Source organism: Pongo pygmaeus, chromosome 3 (assembly GCF_028885625.2).
Source record: "Pongo pygmaeus isolate AG05252 chromosome 3, NHGRI_mPonPyg2-v2.0_pri, whole genome shotgun sequence".
NCBI lineage: Eukaryota > Metazoa > Chordata > Mammalia > Primates > Hominidae > Pongo > Pongo pygmaeus.
The window spans coordinates 99,210,130-99,226,563 of NC_072376.2; the positions used below are offsets into that span (position 1 = coordinate 99,210,130).

The window sequence follows — 16,434 nt, forward strand, 5'->3', positions numbered from 1 at the left end:
TTATATATATATATATATATATATATATATATATATATATATATTTTTTTTTTTTTTACTATAAGTTCTAGGGTACATGTGCACAATGTGCAGGTTTGTTACATATGTATACATGTACCATGTTGGTGTGCTGCACCCATTAACTTGTCATTTACAAATTTGAAAGTCCCTTTAATCTCAGTAAGGCATAAAACAAGCTATCTTAGGTCTCAAGGACAGAAAGTTTAAATTACTTAGAGGATGAATTTCCTAGATTAGCAAAATAATGATGCATTTGTTAGGGATTTAACATTATTATTTCATTGTAATGGCTTGATCGTTGTGCCTATGATTTCCATAATAAAGGGGATTACCAATAAATTAGAGATCACTGTTGTGAATCTCTTACTAACTAATATATATTATAAATTAGGAAGATTATTGTATTTCTTGGCAATTTAGCTTCTCTTTTCTAAAAATTGTGGTCTTCACTTGCCCCTTTCTTGTTTTTGTAGGTTAATGATACGGATGTTACTAATATGACTCATACAGATGCAGTTAATCTGCTCCGGGCTGCATCCAAAACAGTCAGATTAGTTATTGGACGAGTTCTGGAATTACCCAGAATACCAATGTTGCCTCATTTGCTACCAGACATAGCACTAACATGCAACAAAGAGGAGTTGGGTAATGAAAAGTCAAACTTTGTACAATATGATTTTCTTGGTTAGCTTAAGAGTAAGTACTTTTATGACTGAGAAAACAAATCTTTTCTTTTATTTCAAGGTTTTTCCTTATCTGGAGGTCATGACAGCCTTTATCAAGTGGTATATATTAGTGATATTAATCCAAGGTCCATCGCAGCCATTGAGGGTAATCTCCAGCTATTAGATGTCATCCATTATGTGAACGGAGTCAGCACACAAGGAATGACCTTGGAGGAAGTTAACAGAGCATTAGACATGTCACTTCCTTCATTGGTATTGAAAGCAACAAGGTACTCTGCAATTATTTATGAGTTTTGATTGTGCGTGTGTGTGCATTTCAGATCGTTGATTATACTTCATTCTCTGAAAATATGTTACTGAATTAGTAATTCATAGACTAAATTGGCAGGACTTAATAAATTTAAAACAGACTTCTTGATAGGCGATTTTGAGAACACTAAGTGAATAATAGAATGGTTACCACATTTATCAGTTAGGATGTTTTCACTTGCAAGTAATAGAAAATACAACTAAACTTTTGTTTAAACAAGAAATGGAATTTATTGGGAGTTTTTTTGTTTTGTTTTGTTTTCTTTTCTTTTTTAGACAGTTTCACTCTTGTTGCCCACGCTGGAGTGCGGTGGTGCAATCTTGGCTCACTGCAACCTCTGCCTCCCAGGTTCAAGCGGTTCTTCTGCCTCAGCCTCCCAAGTAGCTGGGATTACAGGCACCCGCCACCACGCCAGGCTAATTTTTGTATTTTTAGTAGAGACAGGGTTTCACCATGTTGGCCAGGCTGGTCTCGAACTCCGGACCTCAGGTGATCCACTCACCTTGGCCTCCCAAAGTGCTGGGATTACAAGCGTGAGCCACCCTACCTGGCCCGAGATTTATTGGTTTATATTGAACTTTTAAAAGTCCAGAGATAAGGTGGTCATCAGGTGAAATCTGATCAGGGCTCTACCTTAATTTATTTGCTATTTTTAGTTATTTCCTCCTCCCTGTATCAGTTTTCAAAAGACTACATCATTTTCATACTTCCCACCTATATACCACATCACATCACCTAGAGCAATCTTCAAACAGAAATCTCAGCAATCACTACTATTTAAGCAAGTACTGTGTACCAGTTGCGTTATGCCTAAATTAAGATCAATCTCTAAGTTGGAAGCAAGGGATAAGAATATACAGATGCTCCTCATACAGTGGGGTTACATCCCAGTAAACCCATGGTAAACTGAAAATATCATAAGTCAAAACCACATTTAAAATACCAAACCTACCAAACATCACAGCTTATTAGCCTAGCCTAGCCTACCATAAACAGTTTTACATTACTTACATTACATTATCCTACAGTTGGACAAAATCATCTAACACAAAGCTTATTTTATAATAAAGTGTTGAATATCTCATGTAACTTATTGAATACTGTACTGGAAATGAAACACAGGATGATTGTATGAGTATTCAAAGTATGGTTTCTACCAAATGCGTGTCACTTTTACAATGTCATAAAGCTGCACCATCATAAGTTGGGGACCATCAGTATTGATTGGCTTAAGCCAGTCCTGGCTCATTCCCAGAGCTGGGATAGGATTAATCCCACTGGAACCTCATGCCTGCTACCCATGAGGCATAGAACTGCCACATCTACTCAACCTTATAACAGTTTCTACATTATGAAAAATGCTAATAGCAACTTTTCTTTCACTTATAATGGAAACAGATTGAGAAAATGTATTAGTTTCCTATTACTATTATAAAAAATTACTATAAGTTTAGTGGCTTAAAACAACACAAGTTTATTATATTAACGTTCTGAAGGTCTGAAATACAAAATGGGCCTTACTGTGGTAAAATCAAGGTGTCAGCAGGGCTGCATTCCTTCTGTAGATCCCAGGAGAAAATCTATTTTCCACCCTCTAGAGACTCCCCATACACCTTGGTTTATGGCTCACTTCCATCTTCAAAGCCAGCAACTGCAGCACCCTCTGCTTCTGTTGCCACGTCTCTTTCTGTGATTCAGACTTTCCTGCCTCCCTCTTTCACTTATTAGGACCCCTGTGATTATAATGGGCCCACCCTGATAATCCAAAATAACCTCCCCATATCAAAATCTGAACCTAATCATATATACAGTTTCTTTTGCCATATGAACAGTAATATCTTTAGAGGTTCTGAGGATTAGAACAGAATCATTAGAACATAAACATCTTGGAAGGGGATTATTCTGCCTACCACAATTTGTAGGAATCCAGGCTTTCTAGATTACAGACTTAAGTTATATAAAGGAAAAATTCACATTTTTGTTTGTGAATTATTTCTTTTAAAGTATGGGAACTTGTTGATCAAATCATTGATGATAAGTTTATTTATTCCTTCTAAACCTGTAAATTAGATTGTGTACTTTTTTTCCCCTTGAACATAGTCTTTGGCTTGATTCCTTCATATATGTCTAAAAATTGGATTGGCATACAATTGTTTTCATAGGTCTACCTGAATATTAATTAGGAGGGGAGGGAAGTCTTCAAACAACCTGGAAAGTATTTTTGTGAAAATTAACATTTTTGCTAACTTTAGGTCCAACTGAATACTTTGCCTCAAAATTAGTAGAGCACTCTTCAGCTCAGCCTTGAAGTCATTTTCTTTTGTCTTTCTGCTTTTATCTTAGCTGTAGTCACCAAAAATACAGTCATGGTAGTCAAAATTACTTTCTCCTTCATTCTTCTTCTAGCTCTCTCTTCATTGTGTTTATCTACCCTCTTTTATTAAAGTCCATAGGGTAGCAATAATGGAGTGATGTATACTTGTGGTAATTATCTGTATGTCCACTTTCTAGAGACTCCTCATACTCCTTGGTTTATGACTTCCTTCCATAAAGGGAACTGTAAAGGATTTGGGATTTTACTGTACTTGCAAGCTAATAAGCTAGCCTGTCTTTGTTACATGGATGCTGGCAGAAGACATAAAACTCCTGAATCAGAGATAAAAGACTATTACTAATGCATAGCAAGCAGCATGAGCATGGCATTAGTGTCAGTTCCACGTCTTCCAAGTCCCATAAAAATGATGTATGTGACGCACCTCCCCCTGCCCACCCAGGCAAAGCAGTGCTCTGAGTATCACATCACACAAAAGGAACAAAAGCGAAACACGCAAACCAGCTTCAACTTACACTTGGTTACTCAAAAGAACAAGAGTCAGTGGTACTTGTCCTAGCGTTTTGGAAGCGGAAAACAGGAACCCATCAAACCAACCAATCAACCAAACAAAGAAAAAATTCCACAATAAAAGCATGTATTTTATCTTTTTGCATTTTGGTGTATAAGGCATCAATATTCAGCAAAATGATTTCTTTCTTTAAAAAAAAAAGTGGAGGAAAGTAGAAATTTACCAAGGTTGTTGGCCCAGGGCGTTAAATTTACAGATTTTTTTAACGAGAAAAACACACAGAAAAAGCTACCTCAGGTATTTTTTACCTCAGCACCTTGCTCTTGTGTTTCTCTTAGAGATTTTGTAAAACTGATAGTTGGAGCATTTTTTTTATTTTTTTAATAAAAGTGAGTTGGAAAAAAAATAAGATATCAACTGCCAGCCTGGAGAAGGTGATAGTCCAAGTGTGCAACAGCTGTTCTGAATTGTCTTCCGCTAGCCAAGAACCTATATGGGCTTCTTTTGGACAAACCTTGAAAATGTTTCTTTAAAAAAAAAAGACGACAAAGAGAAACAGAGATAATATTGGAGATGTCCTGAATTTTAATAGGGTACATGTCATTAGGGCTTTTTGCGCTAAAGGATGAACATGTACTGGTTTATGTGGACGAGCCGTTATACCACCAGACTGCAATGCCAGTTTCCTCTACGGTGAAACCCCGTCTCTACTAAAAATACAAAAAATTAGCCAGGCATGGTGGCGGGCACCTATAGTCCCAGCTACTTGGGAGGCTGAGGCAGGAGAATGGTGTGAACCCGGAAGTTGGAGCTTGCAGTGAGCCGAGATAGCGCCACTGCACTCCAGCCTGGGTGACAGAGCAAGACTCCGTCTCCAAAAAAAAAAAATGATGTATGTGGGCCTGTGGATTTGTACACATGCAATGGGTTGTATTATAGGAGAGGAATGCCATGAGAAGAGCTTTGGGAACCCACCATTTTGTAGCAGTCTGTAAGAAAGCCTGTTTTTTGTTGGGGGAGAGAAGTTACCACATCCTTCATGGTTGCTCACTGCAGATACAACCTTAAGAAATGGCCCAGATAAAAAGAGGTCAGGACCTTGCATTTTGGGGCTAGTCAGCAAGAACATACAGGGGTACTCAGAACTTAAAGTATATTGCCTCTCCCAATACTGTACACCTTAGGCAACTCCCCTCTTCTCTCAATTATCAGCAACAATAAGATTGCATACTAATCTTCTATTTCTGAGGTGCTATCTTTTTGGCTGTTTTGTACTTTGGGTGGTACCATTCTTTTTACAATCCTTTGAATAGAAATATTTCATCTACATTTTCTCTTTAATTTAAAAGAAAAACACGTATCAAGGGCTTTAGATACATAAAACTTAATGAACTGTGATTTCTAAGTTATCTTTGAACTATTGACCAAGTGACAGTGAACCGAGTTATTAGATAATGAATATTAGCAGTGTTTTAAATAGAAGGGGAAATAGGGTGATATGTTAAACTGAAGCCCAGAGAAAACCTACGTAAAGAAGTGATTCTTAATCTTTTTTGGGTCAAGAATATCTCCCGGGCCAGGCACGGTGGTTCACACCTGTAATCTCAGCACTTTGGGAGGCCTAGGCAGGTGGATTGCTTGAACTCAGGAGTTCGAGACCAGCCTGGGCAACATGAAAAAACCCCATCTCTACAAAAAATACAAAAAAATAGCTGGGCATGGTGGCACATGCCTGTGGTCCCAGCTGCTTGGGAGGCTGAGGTGGGAGCATTGCTTGAGGCCAGGAGGATTGCTTGGGCCTGGGAGGTCGAGGCTACAATGTGCCAAGATAATTTACAGTTGTCTTTTTTTACAACACAGAAATGATCTTCCAGTGGTCCCCAGCTCAAAGAGGTCTGCTGTTTCAGCTCCAAAGTCAACCAAAGGCAATGGTAAGGATATATTCATTTTACTGTACTCTCCTACGGTAATGGGAATGTAAAATGGCACATCCATTTTGGAAAACAGGTTGACAATTTCTTAAAAATTATAACTTACACCTAAAATATAATCCAGCTTTTCCACTGCCAGCTGTTTACTTGAAGAAAGTAAGCCTATATTCTACATAAAAACTTGGACAGAAATGTTTCTAGCACTTACTTTAATAGCCAAAATTTGAAACAACTCAAATGTCCAAAAACTGTTGAATTGATAAACTAGTTGTAATATATCCAAACAATGAAAAGCTACACAGCAATAAAAAGGAATGGACTATTGATACAAGCAAAAAAATAATTAAAATAACCTCAAAATAAATGTTCTGAGTTAAATAAGCCAGAGCAAAAAAAAAAAATAGTTCATACTGTATGTTTCTATTACACAGTTGTAGACAATGCAAATTATAGTGACAGCAGCTCGGTGGTTATGTGGGACAAACAGGGGAAGGAAGCATTTAGGGGAACAGGAGAAAGAGATTACAACTATTATGTTTCATACTCTGCCAATATGATTATTTTGAACCGGTGGTGTATTATTGGTATACTTTTTTATTTTTCTTAGAAGTTTAATAATATTTTTCTTACAACGAATATTAAAATCCGTTCTTGGACTCTTTGTAACGTCATCCACAGAATTCTAAAGACTTGTCTATAAAAATTCCATCTCAACTTTTATCTTTCTAGGCAGAATTATTTCAGGGTCATTCTCAAATAGAGGTTCTTAAATGTACTTACGCATATTTGTTTCTTTCTTTGTTTTCTTATAAAGTTTGTTCCAAACTCTACTGTATTTTTCTCAGTCTCTTGAAAATATAATTTCATGAATGAAGTTATGTTTAAATATGTGATATTTTAGCTGTAAGTGAAATATAATCTCCTTTTTTAATATATTGAACTTTTGTAATGATAGCTAAGAATTAAAATTAACATTTGGTTTAAAAATGTATTAAAAGTTCTTTTCTGTTTTATCCATAATTTATTTTCCTGTGTTGAATTGATAGTCTTTTTGAAATCAGACTTTAAAAAGTTTACTACCTTCTTTTAAATACTAAAGTGAACAGTTAAGCACCTGTGATGGCTCACCCATTCAATGCGAAAAATTATAATCAGTGTCTCACATGAACCATTCAGCCCAAACTGAGCTTTTATGTGAACTATTTTCTTTTAAGAAATTAGCTTTTTCCTCACACCTGTAATCCCAGCACTTTGCGAGGCCGAGGTGAGTGGATCATGAGGTCAGGAGATCAAGACCATCCTGGCCAACATGGTGAAACCCCGTCTCTACTAAAAATACGAAAATTAGCTGGGCATGGTGGCGCACACCTGTAATCCCAGATACTTGGGAGGCTGAGGCAGGAGAATCGCTTGAACCAGGGAGTCGGAGGTTGCAGTGAGCCGAGATCGCACCACTGCCCTCCAGCCTGGCAACAGAGCGTGACTCTGTCTGAAAAAAAAAAAAAAAGAAAAAGAAATTAGCTTTTTCCTTGGGATAAACCCAAAAATATTAGAGGTTTGGAATCAAATATTATTCCATTCATTTGGTTTTTAATCATTTTGTAATATGAATTATTTTTGTGTACTAATAAAAATAACAACATCCCAGAAATGTGAGTTTTCTTTAATTATTTTGATGTCCCTCTTGTGGTTTGGATTGGCTCATCCCCTTACTTCCTATATTGTCCTTTCAGGTTCCTACAGTGTGGGGTCTTGCAGCCAGCCTGCCCTTACTCCTAATGATTCATTCTCCATGGTAAGAAAAAGCCCACCCTCTTTCATGTCATACCTCCTTATCTGAGGAACTGCATATTTGTGTTTTGAACCAAACTGATTTCATATTTAAATATTTGTCTTCTTTAGATATTCATATTAATAGTAAGGCTATATTTTACTGAACTAATAGGCCTTGCTAAGTAAATCATACAACATAGAGCCTCACGTAGGTAAGCGTACATCATTTGGCACACACTCAGCTTTTAAATACACTAACCAGTTAAATAGATAACTTTAGTGCGGAGATTGTTCTTATTAATGTGTAAAATTCTTTTGATTGTCTCTTAGAACATGGGAAGAGAAGAATAATATAATTAAGAGTGGAATTGTTCCTTTGGGCTATTTTTGGCGAGTAGTAACCTTCAAGTTCAAATCTATGCAATCAGTGAGGAAAAAACAGAAGTAGCAAAAAAATAAATAAATAAAAAATAGGTTTACTTGCTTTTGAAAGACTTAGAAAATGCTTTACCAAATAATTACATGAGAGAGCTTTAATCATTTAAGATTAGCACAGAGAAATCTAGGGGTGACTTAACAAAACTAATACATAGTTAAATTCCATTTCATGCTCTTTTTAAGTCTACTTTTATGCCCATTTGGTTAACATCCCTTTTTGTGACTTTCTTCCTGGTATGTAATATACATTTCTACAGTGATCACAGCTGGATCTTCATTTCATGGAATTGTTTTATTCCACATGCATCCCATACAATATGTTCTGAACTTCAATATGGAATGGCTTTCCATGTAAAATACAGTGCTGAGGGATTGCTCTTTTATTAATCTGAAAGTCTTACTATGTCAACATGAGCTGGCTTTAGTGTGGGAGGAGAAAAATAATTTCATGACCAGAATTCCAAAATTCTACACCTTTCATTTCATTATGTTGTCTCACACTTGTGATTTGGTCTAGCAAGCCATGAAAAGATAATTACAGCAGAACATTTTAAGGTAGTAATGATTGAGACACAAAAACAAAAATTTTTTGTTATTTGTATGTGTTGAAATTGAGCTACAGCAACACTCACTATTCTCTGTTTATTCAGAATGTCTTCAGTTTCACATAGCCAAAGCAACTGAATTTTCATGTATTTCTAGTAGTATTCACACAGTATAGTGCTCTTCTTTTTAAGTAATCAGTATGTTGTTGAAAGAAAGAAGAGTTGAGTTTTTGTGAAATTAACATAAAACCCTAGAAACCAGGACTTTTGCTGTTCATGGCTGCTAGCATTTTTTTGTTGGCGTTAAAATCTTCCAGGACGTCTCCCAAACAATACTCTGTCCTTGAATGCTAATATCTATACTATTAATTTCTCATTGAGAATGGAGTTTCATAATCCAGTGACACTTTTTGATATTATATTACCACTATTTATTTTTTAAAATTCTACTGCATCTACCATGTATACTTTTTATCTTAATAGAATGAGTGAAACCTTGAGAGCAAAGCACAACCTTTTATTTGTATAAAATTATTTTAATTTATTCCAAGCATTTATTTTTGCATTTTTTTCAAGTCATTTTTCTTTTGATAGGCTATGCTCCATGAAGTGCTTTACAGTTGAACATTGCGTTCAAAATTTACATTCTATTCAATAATTATTCTATTGTTATGAATTCATTGTTTTTCTTAAATTTATATGAGACTTAGACTAGATTTGAAAATCTTTATACCTAATAGATTATCAGGTCACTAAATTGGAGACTATATCCATGTAATAGACTCACAAGTACTTGAAAAGTTGGTATTTTCTCTTTCCCTCAACTTCTAAGCTTTAATAGTCCTATTAAACTTTTTTAAATTGTATGAAAGACAAGTCTTATAAAATTGCTTCAAAAAAGATGTCTACAGCAGATATTTTAAGAAGTACTACATAATAGAGTTATCTTTTGGCAACTCAAAGTTTATATTAGCAAGGACTGTGAAAATTCCTGGAATAAAAATTTTGAGTTAATGTTGTTTCACCTAGTGTTTCCAGATATATTTAATGATGGGAAGCCCCATGCCCTATGCACATTTAATTGCACTGATATTTCCTTCAAACACTGATCTAAGGTGGAGAGATGTAAAATGGATCTTGTACTAAGAAAGAAGAGGAGAGAGACAATGTACAGTCCCCCGATCCTGGAAGTTAGTAAAATACTATCTGATGATTTGCTTTGGTTTTATGCTTTAGGTTGATGGGAAAGAAATAAATGAAATATCGTACCCCAAAGGAAAATGTTCTACTTATCAGATAAAGGGATCACCAAACTTGACTCTGTCCAAAGGTAGTTTTCCAAATCAGTCATCTAATTACTCTAAATGCCGTAATAATTCAGGTAATTTAAAAAACATAGGTTTCCTCTTTTCTTTGCTTTATATGTTACTGTAGCTTTAAAGGGAAAGATTATTGGTCAAATAAACAAAAGAACAATATACAAATGTCCCAGTATTCATTCTCGTCTCTGAGACTAATTTTTTTTAAATGATTGAGAAGATAGCTGCTGTGTTTTACAGTGTTTCTTATATTTTGTGAAGTAGCAATTCACAGGCTACCTAATAGTTTAGAAAAAGTGTCTTGAGGATGTTTTGTCTGATCTATTGTATCCTTAATCATTGTAACATAACTTTGTTTCTTTCATAAATTAATACATTGAGAGTCACTTAAGAAAATAAACATTAAATTATTAATGCCTTGTGAAAAGCCATATCACCGACATTGATTTTAGTTTATTCTTTGTAATTTGCATTTGTGTGGTCTTCCGTCATAGCAGCCAGGGTAGTTTTAGAACTAAAAATGACTGGATCACATTAGTGTAAACTACTTTTCCAGTCATTGCTACTTTTAAAATTGGTTGCTTAAAATTTGAAAGCACCTAGCAAATTCTATTTAACACCTTGTCCCTTTCTCATGTCAATATTTTTAAAGTAAAACCCCATGTAAATTATTATTTTTCAAGAATCTTATATACAAGAAGATGACATTTATGATGATTCCCAAGAAGCTGAAGTTATCCAGTCTCTGCTGGATGTTGTGGATGAAGAAGCCCAGAATCTTTTAAATGAAAATAATGCAGCAGGAAACTCCTGTGTTCCAGGTACATGAACCAGATGAATAAATTGGTATACTATGGAGTACAAGAACATCTCTAGGGAGCATTTTTTGAGTAAATATGTAATGCATTAGTTCTTCCTCTATTCCTCATTCGTGTGTAATATTTCAGAAACAAAATAGAATTTGTTATCTCCTATTTTTTTATTTTCCATATTTGTAAGTGGGTTACCTTATTAGTGAGATCTCCAAATGTATCATTTATATTATTGCTTTTACTTCTATTAGGGTTAGTCCAAACATTTTCCACCAGCCATTCTCATTTTAATTTTCGTAGATAATTTTAACCAGAAATTTTATACCAATATGTACTTGATCATATCTTCCTAACTTTTCTAGTTAAAACATTGAAACTATTTATGGATATTGGTTTATACGCTGCCTTCTTTTGCAGGCAAATGAAAACTTTTCTACTTCCTCAATAGTTTTATAAATTCCTCTTGGCCTATATATTCCTCTCTCAGGTACATTAAAGATGAATGGGAAGTTATCAGAAGAGAGAACAGAAGATACAGACTGCAATGGTTCACTTTTACCTGAGTATTTTACTGAGGTAACAATAATACCTAAACATCCTAGGATATGACAGCTTGTTAGAATTATGGGTTTAACCCAGAAGGTGAAATAATCAGAGATTATTCCCTGTTTTACTCAAAAATTAAATTTAGGAGGAAAACGGAGGTTAATTTCATGTGTTACATTAAAGTGTCATCCTATCCTAGTGAAAGAATCATTACACAAATTTTCTCAAATTAAAAAAATAGGAAAAAAAACAATTAGTTTTCAAAAATGTAATGCTAAACTTTATAAATTATTCTTTAAAACCTTAAAACTTAGGATCTTCTGGGATATTAGGCAAAGGAAAAACATGAAATAGTAGATAAATTATATTTAAGGTTCTTCAAACTCAGCATCACCGTATGTATACAAATCTGACCTTGCTTAATATGCTGGGATAATTCTCCTCATTATCCTTCTTAGTCTTCCTACTTCATATCTTCAAAATTATCAAAACTGTTGGTTTGAATGTTCGTACACTAGTTATCATGCATGCTTATACTTACAATCTCATACATACATGACTGTTCATTAAATATTTACAAATAATGTGTATATATACAAGGAAGCTTACGGCTGATAAGTATGTATTTCTCAAGCTGCAAGAATAATCCTACAAATATTAAATATCTCAAAATGTGGCATTCACTAGTGGTTTTCTTAAGATGCTCTTTCATATAATCAGAATATTAATAATTACACTAAAAATAGGCTGTTTAGAAAAGATTTTCTGAACATTTTAAGTCATGACTTTATCACATTTTTATTAATATTTAATAGTAACATTAAAATGCCCCTTAAAATGTATGTTGTAGTGTCTTTTAACGAGAAAATAAAAATCTTTAATTGCCATTTCAGAAATGTGATGTAGGCCGGGCACGTTGGCTCATGGCGGTAATCCCAGCACTTTTGGAAGGCCGAGGAGGGCAGATCACTTGAGGTCAGGAGTTCAAGACCAGCCTGGCCAACATGGTGAAACCCTGTCTCTGCCAAAAATATAAAAAATTAGCCAGATGTGGTGGTGCGCGCCTGTATTCCCAGTCCCTCAGGAGGCTGAGGCAGGAGAATCACTTGAACCCGGGAGGCAGAGGTTGCAGTGAGCGGAGATCATGCCGTTGCACTCCAGCCTGGGCGATGGAGTGAGACTCAGTCTCAAAAAAAAAAAAGTCATGTCACATGCTTTTTCTTTTAAAAAAGTAAGGAAAGCTTGTTAATATAGATTCTCATTTATACTGAGCTATGACTGTTTTATGGCAGAAAACTTCTTTCAAGTTATCTTTGTTTAATTATTTTCATTATGAAAATATTACATCCTTATTGTAAAAAAGTTTCCAACAGAATCTTCAAAACTGTAAGTCCCAGCTGGGCATGGTGGCTCACGCCTGTAATCCCAGCATTCTGGGAGGCCAAGGTAGGCAGATCACCTGAGGTTGGGAGTTCGAGACCAGCCTGGCCAACATGGAGAAACCCCATCTCTACTAAAAATACAAAATTAGCCGGGCAAGGTGGTGCATGCCTGTAATCCCAGCTACTCGGGAGGCTGAGGCAGGAGAATCGCTTGAACCTGGTAGACGGAGGTTGCAGTGAGCCGAAATCACGCCATTGCCCTCTAGCCTGGGCAACAAGAGTGAGATTCTGTCTCAAAAAAAAAAAAAAAAAAAAAAGTCCGTTTTTAAAAACTTATTTATCTTATTCATCTGAGGTAGCTATTGTTAAAAATTTTGATTTCTACCTTTCCACTGTGCATATCAAAACATAAATATTTGTATACATACATAATTTTTTAATATACATTTTATCACATGGTTCTGAGTTTGGTTTTCACTTAACAATTAATCATTACCCTCGTTCCATGTGAGACGTATAAATCTGCCTCATACTTTTTAAAGCCTTCCTATTATTTTATTGTAAGGTTATACCATAATTTATTAAATTGGCCATCTGTTGATGAATTTTAGATTTCTTATCAATAAGAGGGAACAAATTATTAGGAACTATATAATTGTCTTGCCACTGGAGTACAGATAGATCCTGCAAATACACGCATTGAGAATACATTTTGGGCTAGATATATTAAATTAGTGCTTCCTGAATAAATGGGACTTCTGCTTTAGAATCTGTTTTAAATAATGGTGAACAAAGCAAAGAAAGTGAGGCAACAGATTTAGGAAAGGAGTAACAGGGATCTTAGATTAAAACATTTAAAAATTTTATTTGTATCTAATTCTAGGAACACGTTTAAATCACTATGGCAATTATATTCATAAGCAGACAAATTTAAAATTTGCAAATATGACTAATCTCCCCTAGCTGAAAAGAAGACCAAGCTAGTATTCTGGAAAAGTTTTCTGTTTCATCTTGTATTTCTAGAATATTACCTACATTTTAGAACTGGCTAGTTTTAAAAATTATTTAGAACTTCTGACAATAATCTTTTGTAAGTGCTTGAAATCACCCTTAACAAATTGTATATTATTTACTGAACTGGTTCTAACAGTATGTTCTGTAACTTTGAAAGTTTTATCATGTGCCAAAAGTTAAGATGCTAACCATTGGTATTACAAAAGTATAGGAATATCTTCCTATAGAAGAAAGATTATACCTCTGATAGCTGTTTATACATTCATTGTATTTCTTATTCAGTATTGTAATTGTCTGTACTCTTTAGTACTTCTTAGTGAAGTACTTCAGGTCAATGCCTGTGTCTTATTTAAGAATGAAAGAATGAATGCTAATCATATACATTACTATTAATTATTGTCTACAGTTTCAAAACCATTCAGCTATTGAACTCATCTGACTAATTTTGCTGGGGATAATAGGGTAAGAAGAGGTGTTAGGGTTTCTGTCCTAAATTTGCTTGTCCAGTCTAGTAGTCAACTTGAGAGAAGTACACATGTACATAAGTAAATAATTTTTAAAAAGCTATAGAAACGTATTCTGTTAAATGTTTATATGGAGTTCAGTGGGACCTACAAAGAAGAGGGGAAATGGTAGGGGCTACACAGGAGTAGGTGGATAAAGTTATTAAAGCTTTCTAAGGAATTAGCATCTTAAAAGTATTTGATAGTTAAGCTAGGAAAGAGCATTCCATACATACTGTGGAGCTGCTTTAGCAGAGGAATGAAGGCATAGATGAGCCTGGAACATTCAGGACACTAAGTCATTGCGAGTAGGGTATCACAGGGTGTCTTGAAAGCTAAACCTAAAAAGATAGGCAAGGTATTAGTTCATGAAGTGACTTACATACCATGCCAAGAAATTTGATCTTTCCACATCTCTTGCCACTGAAATGGATCAATATGCTTTCTAATTCTGGTTATTTTTTAATGGCTTTAATTTCTTCAAACATAGTCTTCTTATGTGGTGTTTTTAATTTCTTAAGCAAAAACAAGGCAAAAACTTTTAGTGACTCTCCATCACCTGAGGATAATCCTGCTTGACTGGTTGGATCTCAGGACTGGCTTTATGGGCATTCAACCAGTGCAATCACACAGAACCCTGTGCTTGGAAGAGCCTCCTACTTCTAATATGCTATAGTGCTGTGCTATCTCCAACTTGAAGTTCTTAGTAAGTTTTTAACAAGAGATACCTTATTTGCATGTGGCTCTTGGCACTACAAATTAAGTAGTTCGTCCTAGATCCAGGAGATACCTCCTCTACTATCAAGTTACTGGATCTGGATTCCTTGAGCACTAGGATTGTACAATAACCTTCAAAGGGGCTGACCATGATAAAAAAAATCTTAAATATATTCAGTGAGGCAGTACCACAGCTGCCTCCTCTTCCAAAGATCCTTCAGTCCATAGCGACAAGAAACTGAAGGCCAATCTTCTTAACCTAACCCTCCCCCATACACAAGTGAACTTTACAAAAATAGTGGTAATTGGTTAATACAAGTATCACTGTAGCTTATTTCTTTTTTTTTTTTTTTTTTTTTTTAAGCAACAGCAAAATTTATTGTGAAGGGCGAAAGAACAAAGCTTCCACAGTGTGGAAGGGGACCCAAGCAGGTTGCCCCACTATAACTTATTTCTAATTGAGCTTTACCTCATCATTTTCATTTAATAATTGTATTATTAAAATTTTCATATTTGTAACAGCACTTGACTCTTATAAAAGGCTTTGTACTTTCTAAAATCATTATACACATACTATATTCTTAGACCAGGACTGTAATGGGGAATAAGAAATCCAAATGACTTTAGTTGGAAAAAAATTTTAATCCAGACTAAAATAAGCAGCTTCTCAAAAGAGATGAGTTTCCTTTTAGTTGACAGTGGATTAAAACCTTTTTTTCTTCTACTGTAGAAGTTCTACATTTACATCAACTAAATTGAAATTATTATCAGGGTAATTTAATTATGGTACTTTTTAACTCTACAAAGTCTATAACTGAAAGATCATATTACAGGTGTCATTTTTATTAAATGGATGAAATAACCTATGTCGCAGACAAAAGTGTGTGTAGGCACACAGTGGTGAACAGATCGACATGATTCCTGCCTCGATAGAGCTTAATGATGGAGAGAAAAGGAGAAAAAGTCAAACACACAAATAAATATGTAATTACAAGTTGTGTTAAGGTCTGTGAAGTTTGTTTGTTGTTTTTAAGTGCCACACACACACATACAAAAAAAGAATAACCAAGGAAACCTGCTTTAGATTGGGTGGATAGAAAACGTCTTCAGGAGGAGAAGACACAATGTTGAATTTTTTAGTAAGGATTCACCATCAGAAGGGCTTTGTGGTAGGAAGAGATGAGTGATTTTGAAGAACTGAAAGACCCATGAATTTGAAGCCTACTGGGTAAAGGGGAGATTATAAAAGTAGACAGGGGCCAGATAATTCAGGGCCTTCAAGGGAATTTCCTATTTGTTAAGAAAATTTGTCCTGATAAAGATTCAATTGTATAATTTACTAACCATTTAAGAATACAATTTGGGGGTGATCACTTCCAAAATGGCCGAATAGGAACAGCTCCGGTCTGCCACTCCCAACAAAATCGATGCAGAAGACAGGTGATTTCTGCGTTTCCAACTGAGGTGCGTGGTTCATCTTGATGGGACTCATCGGACAGTGGGTGCAGCCTTACGGAGGGCGAGCTGAAGCAGGGTGGGGCGTCGCCTCACACGGGAAGCGCAAGGGGTTGGGGGATTTCCCTTTCCTAGCCAA

The 16,434-nt window shown here is 35.2% G+C and overlaps 1 protein-coding gene across 27 annotated transcripts in view; it reads left to right on the forward strand.

Moving 5' to 3' along the window:
- The window catches only part of PTPN13 (protein tyrosine phosphatase non-receptor type 13), a 239,768-nt gene that overhangs the window by 189,940 nt on the left and 33,394 nt on the right, over positions 1–16,434 (forward strand). For 17 of the 27 annotated variants that reach the window (XM_054486024.2, XM_054486025.2, XM_054486028.2 and 14 more), the window contains 7 exons: positions 495–666; positions 766–976; positions 5,721–5,791; positions 7,525–7,586; positions 9,784–9,928; positions 10,550–10,687; positions 11,166–11,254. In XM_054486024.2, coding sequence (XP_054341999.1) covers positions 495–666; positions 766–976; positions 5,721–5,791; positions 7,525–7,586; positions 9,784–9,928; positions 10,550–10,687; positions 11,166–11,254 — 888 coding nt within the window. The remainder of the gene's footprint in view (positions 1–494; positions 667–765; positions 977–5,720; positions 5,792–7,524; positions 7,587–9,783; positions 9,929–10,549; positions 10,688–11,165; positions 11,255–16,434) is intronic. The other 10 variants (XM_054486027.2, XM_054486029.2, XM_063663847.1 and 7 more) reach the window with 1 other exon arrangement.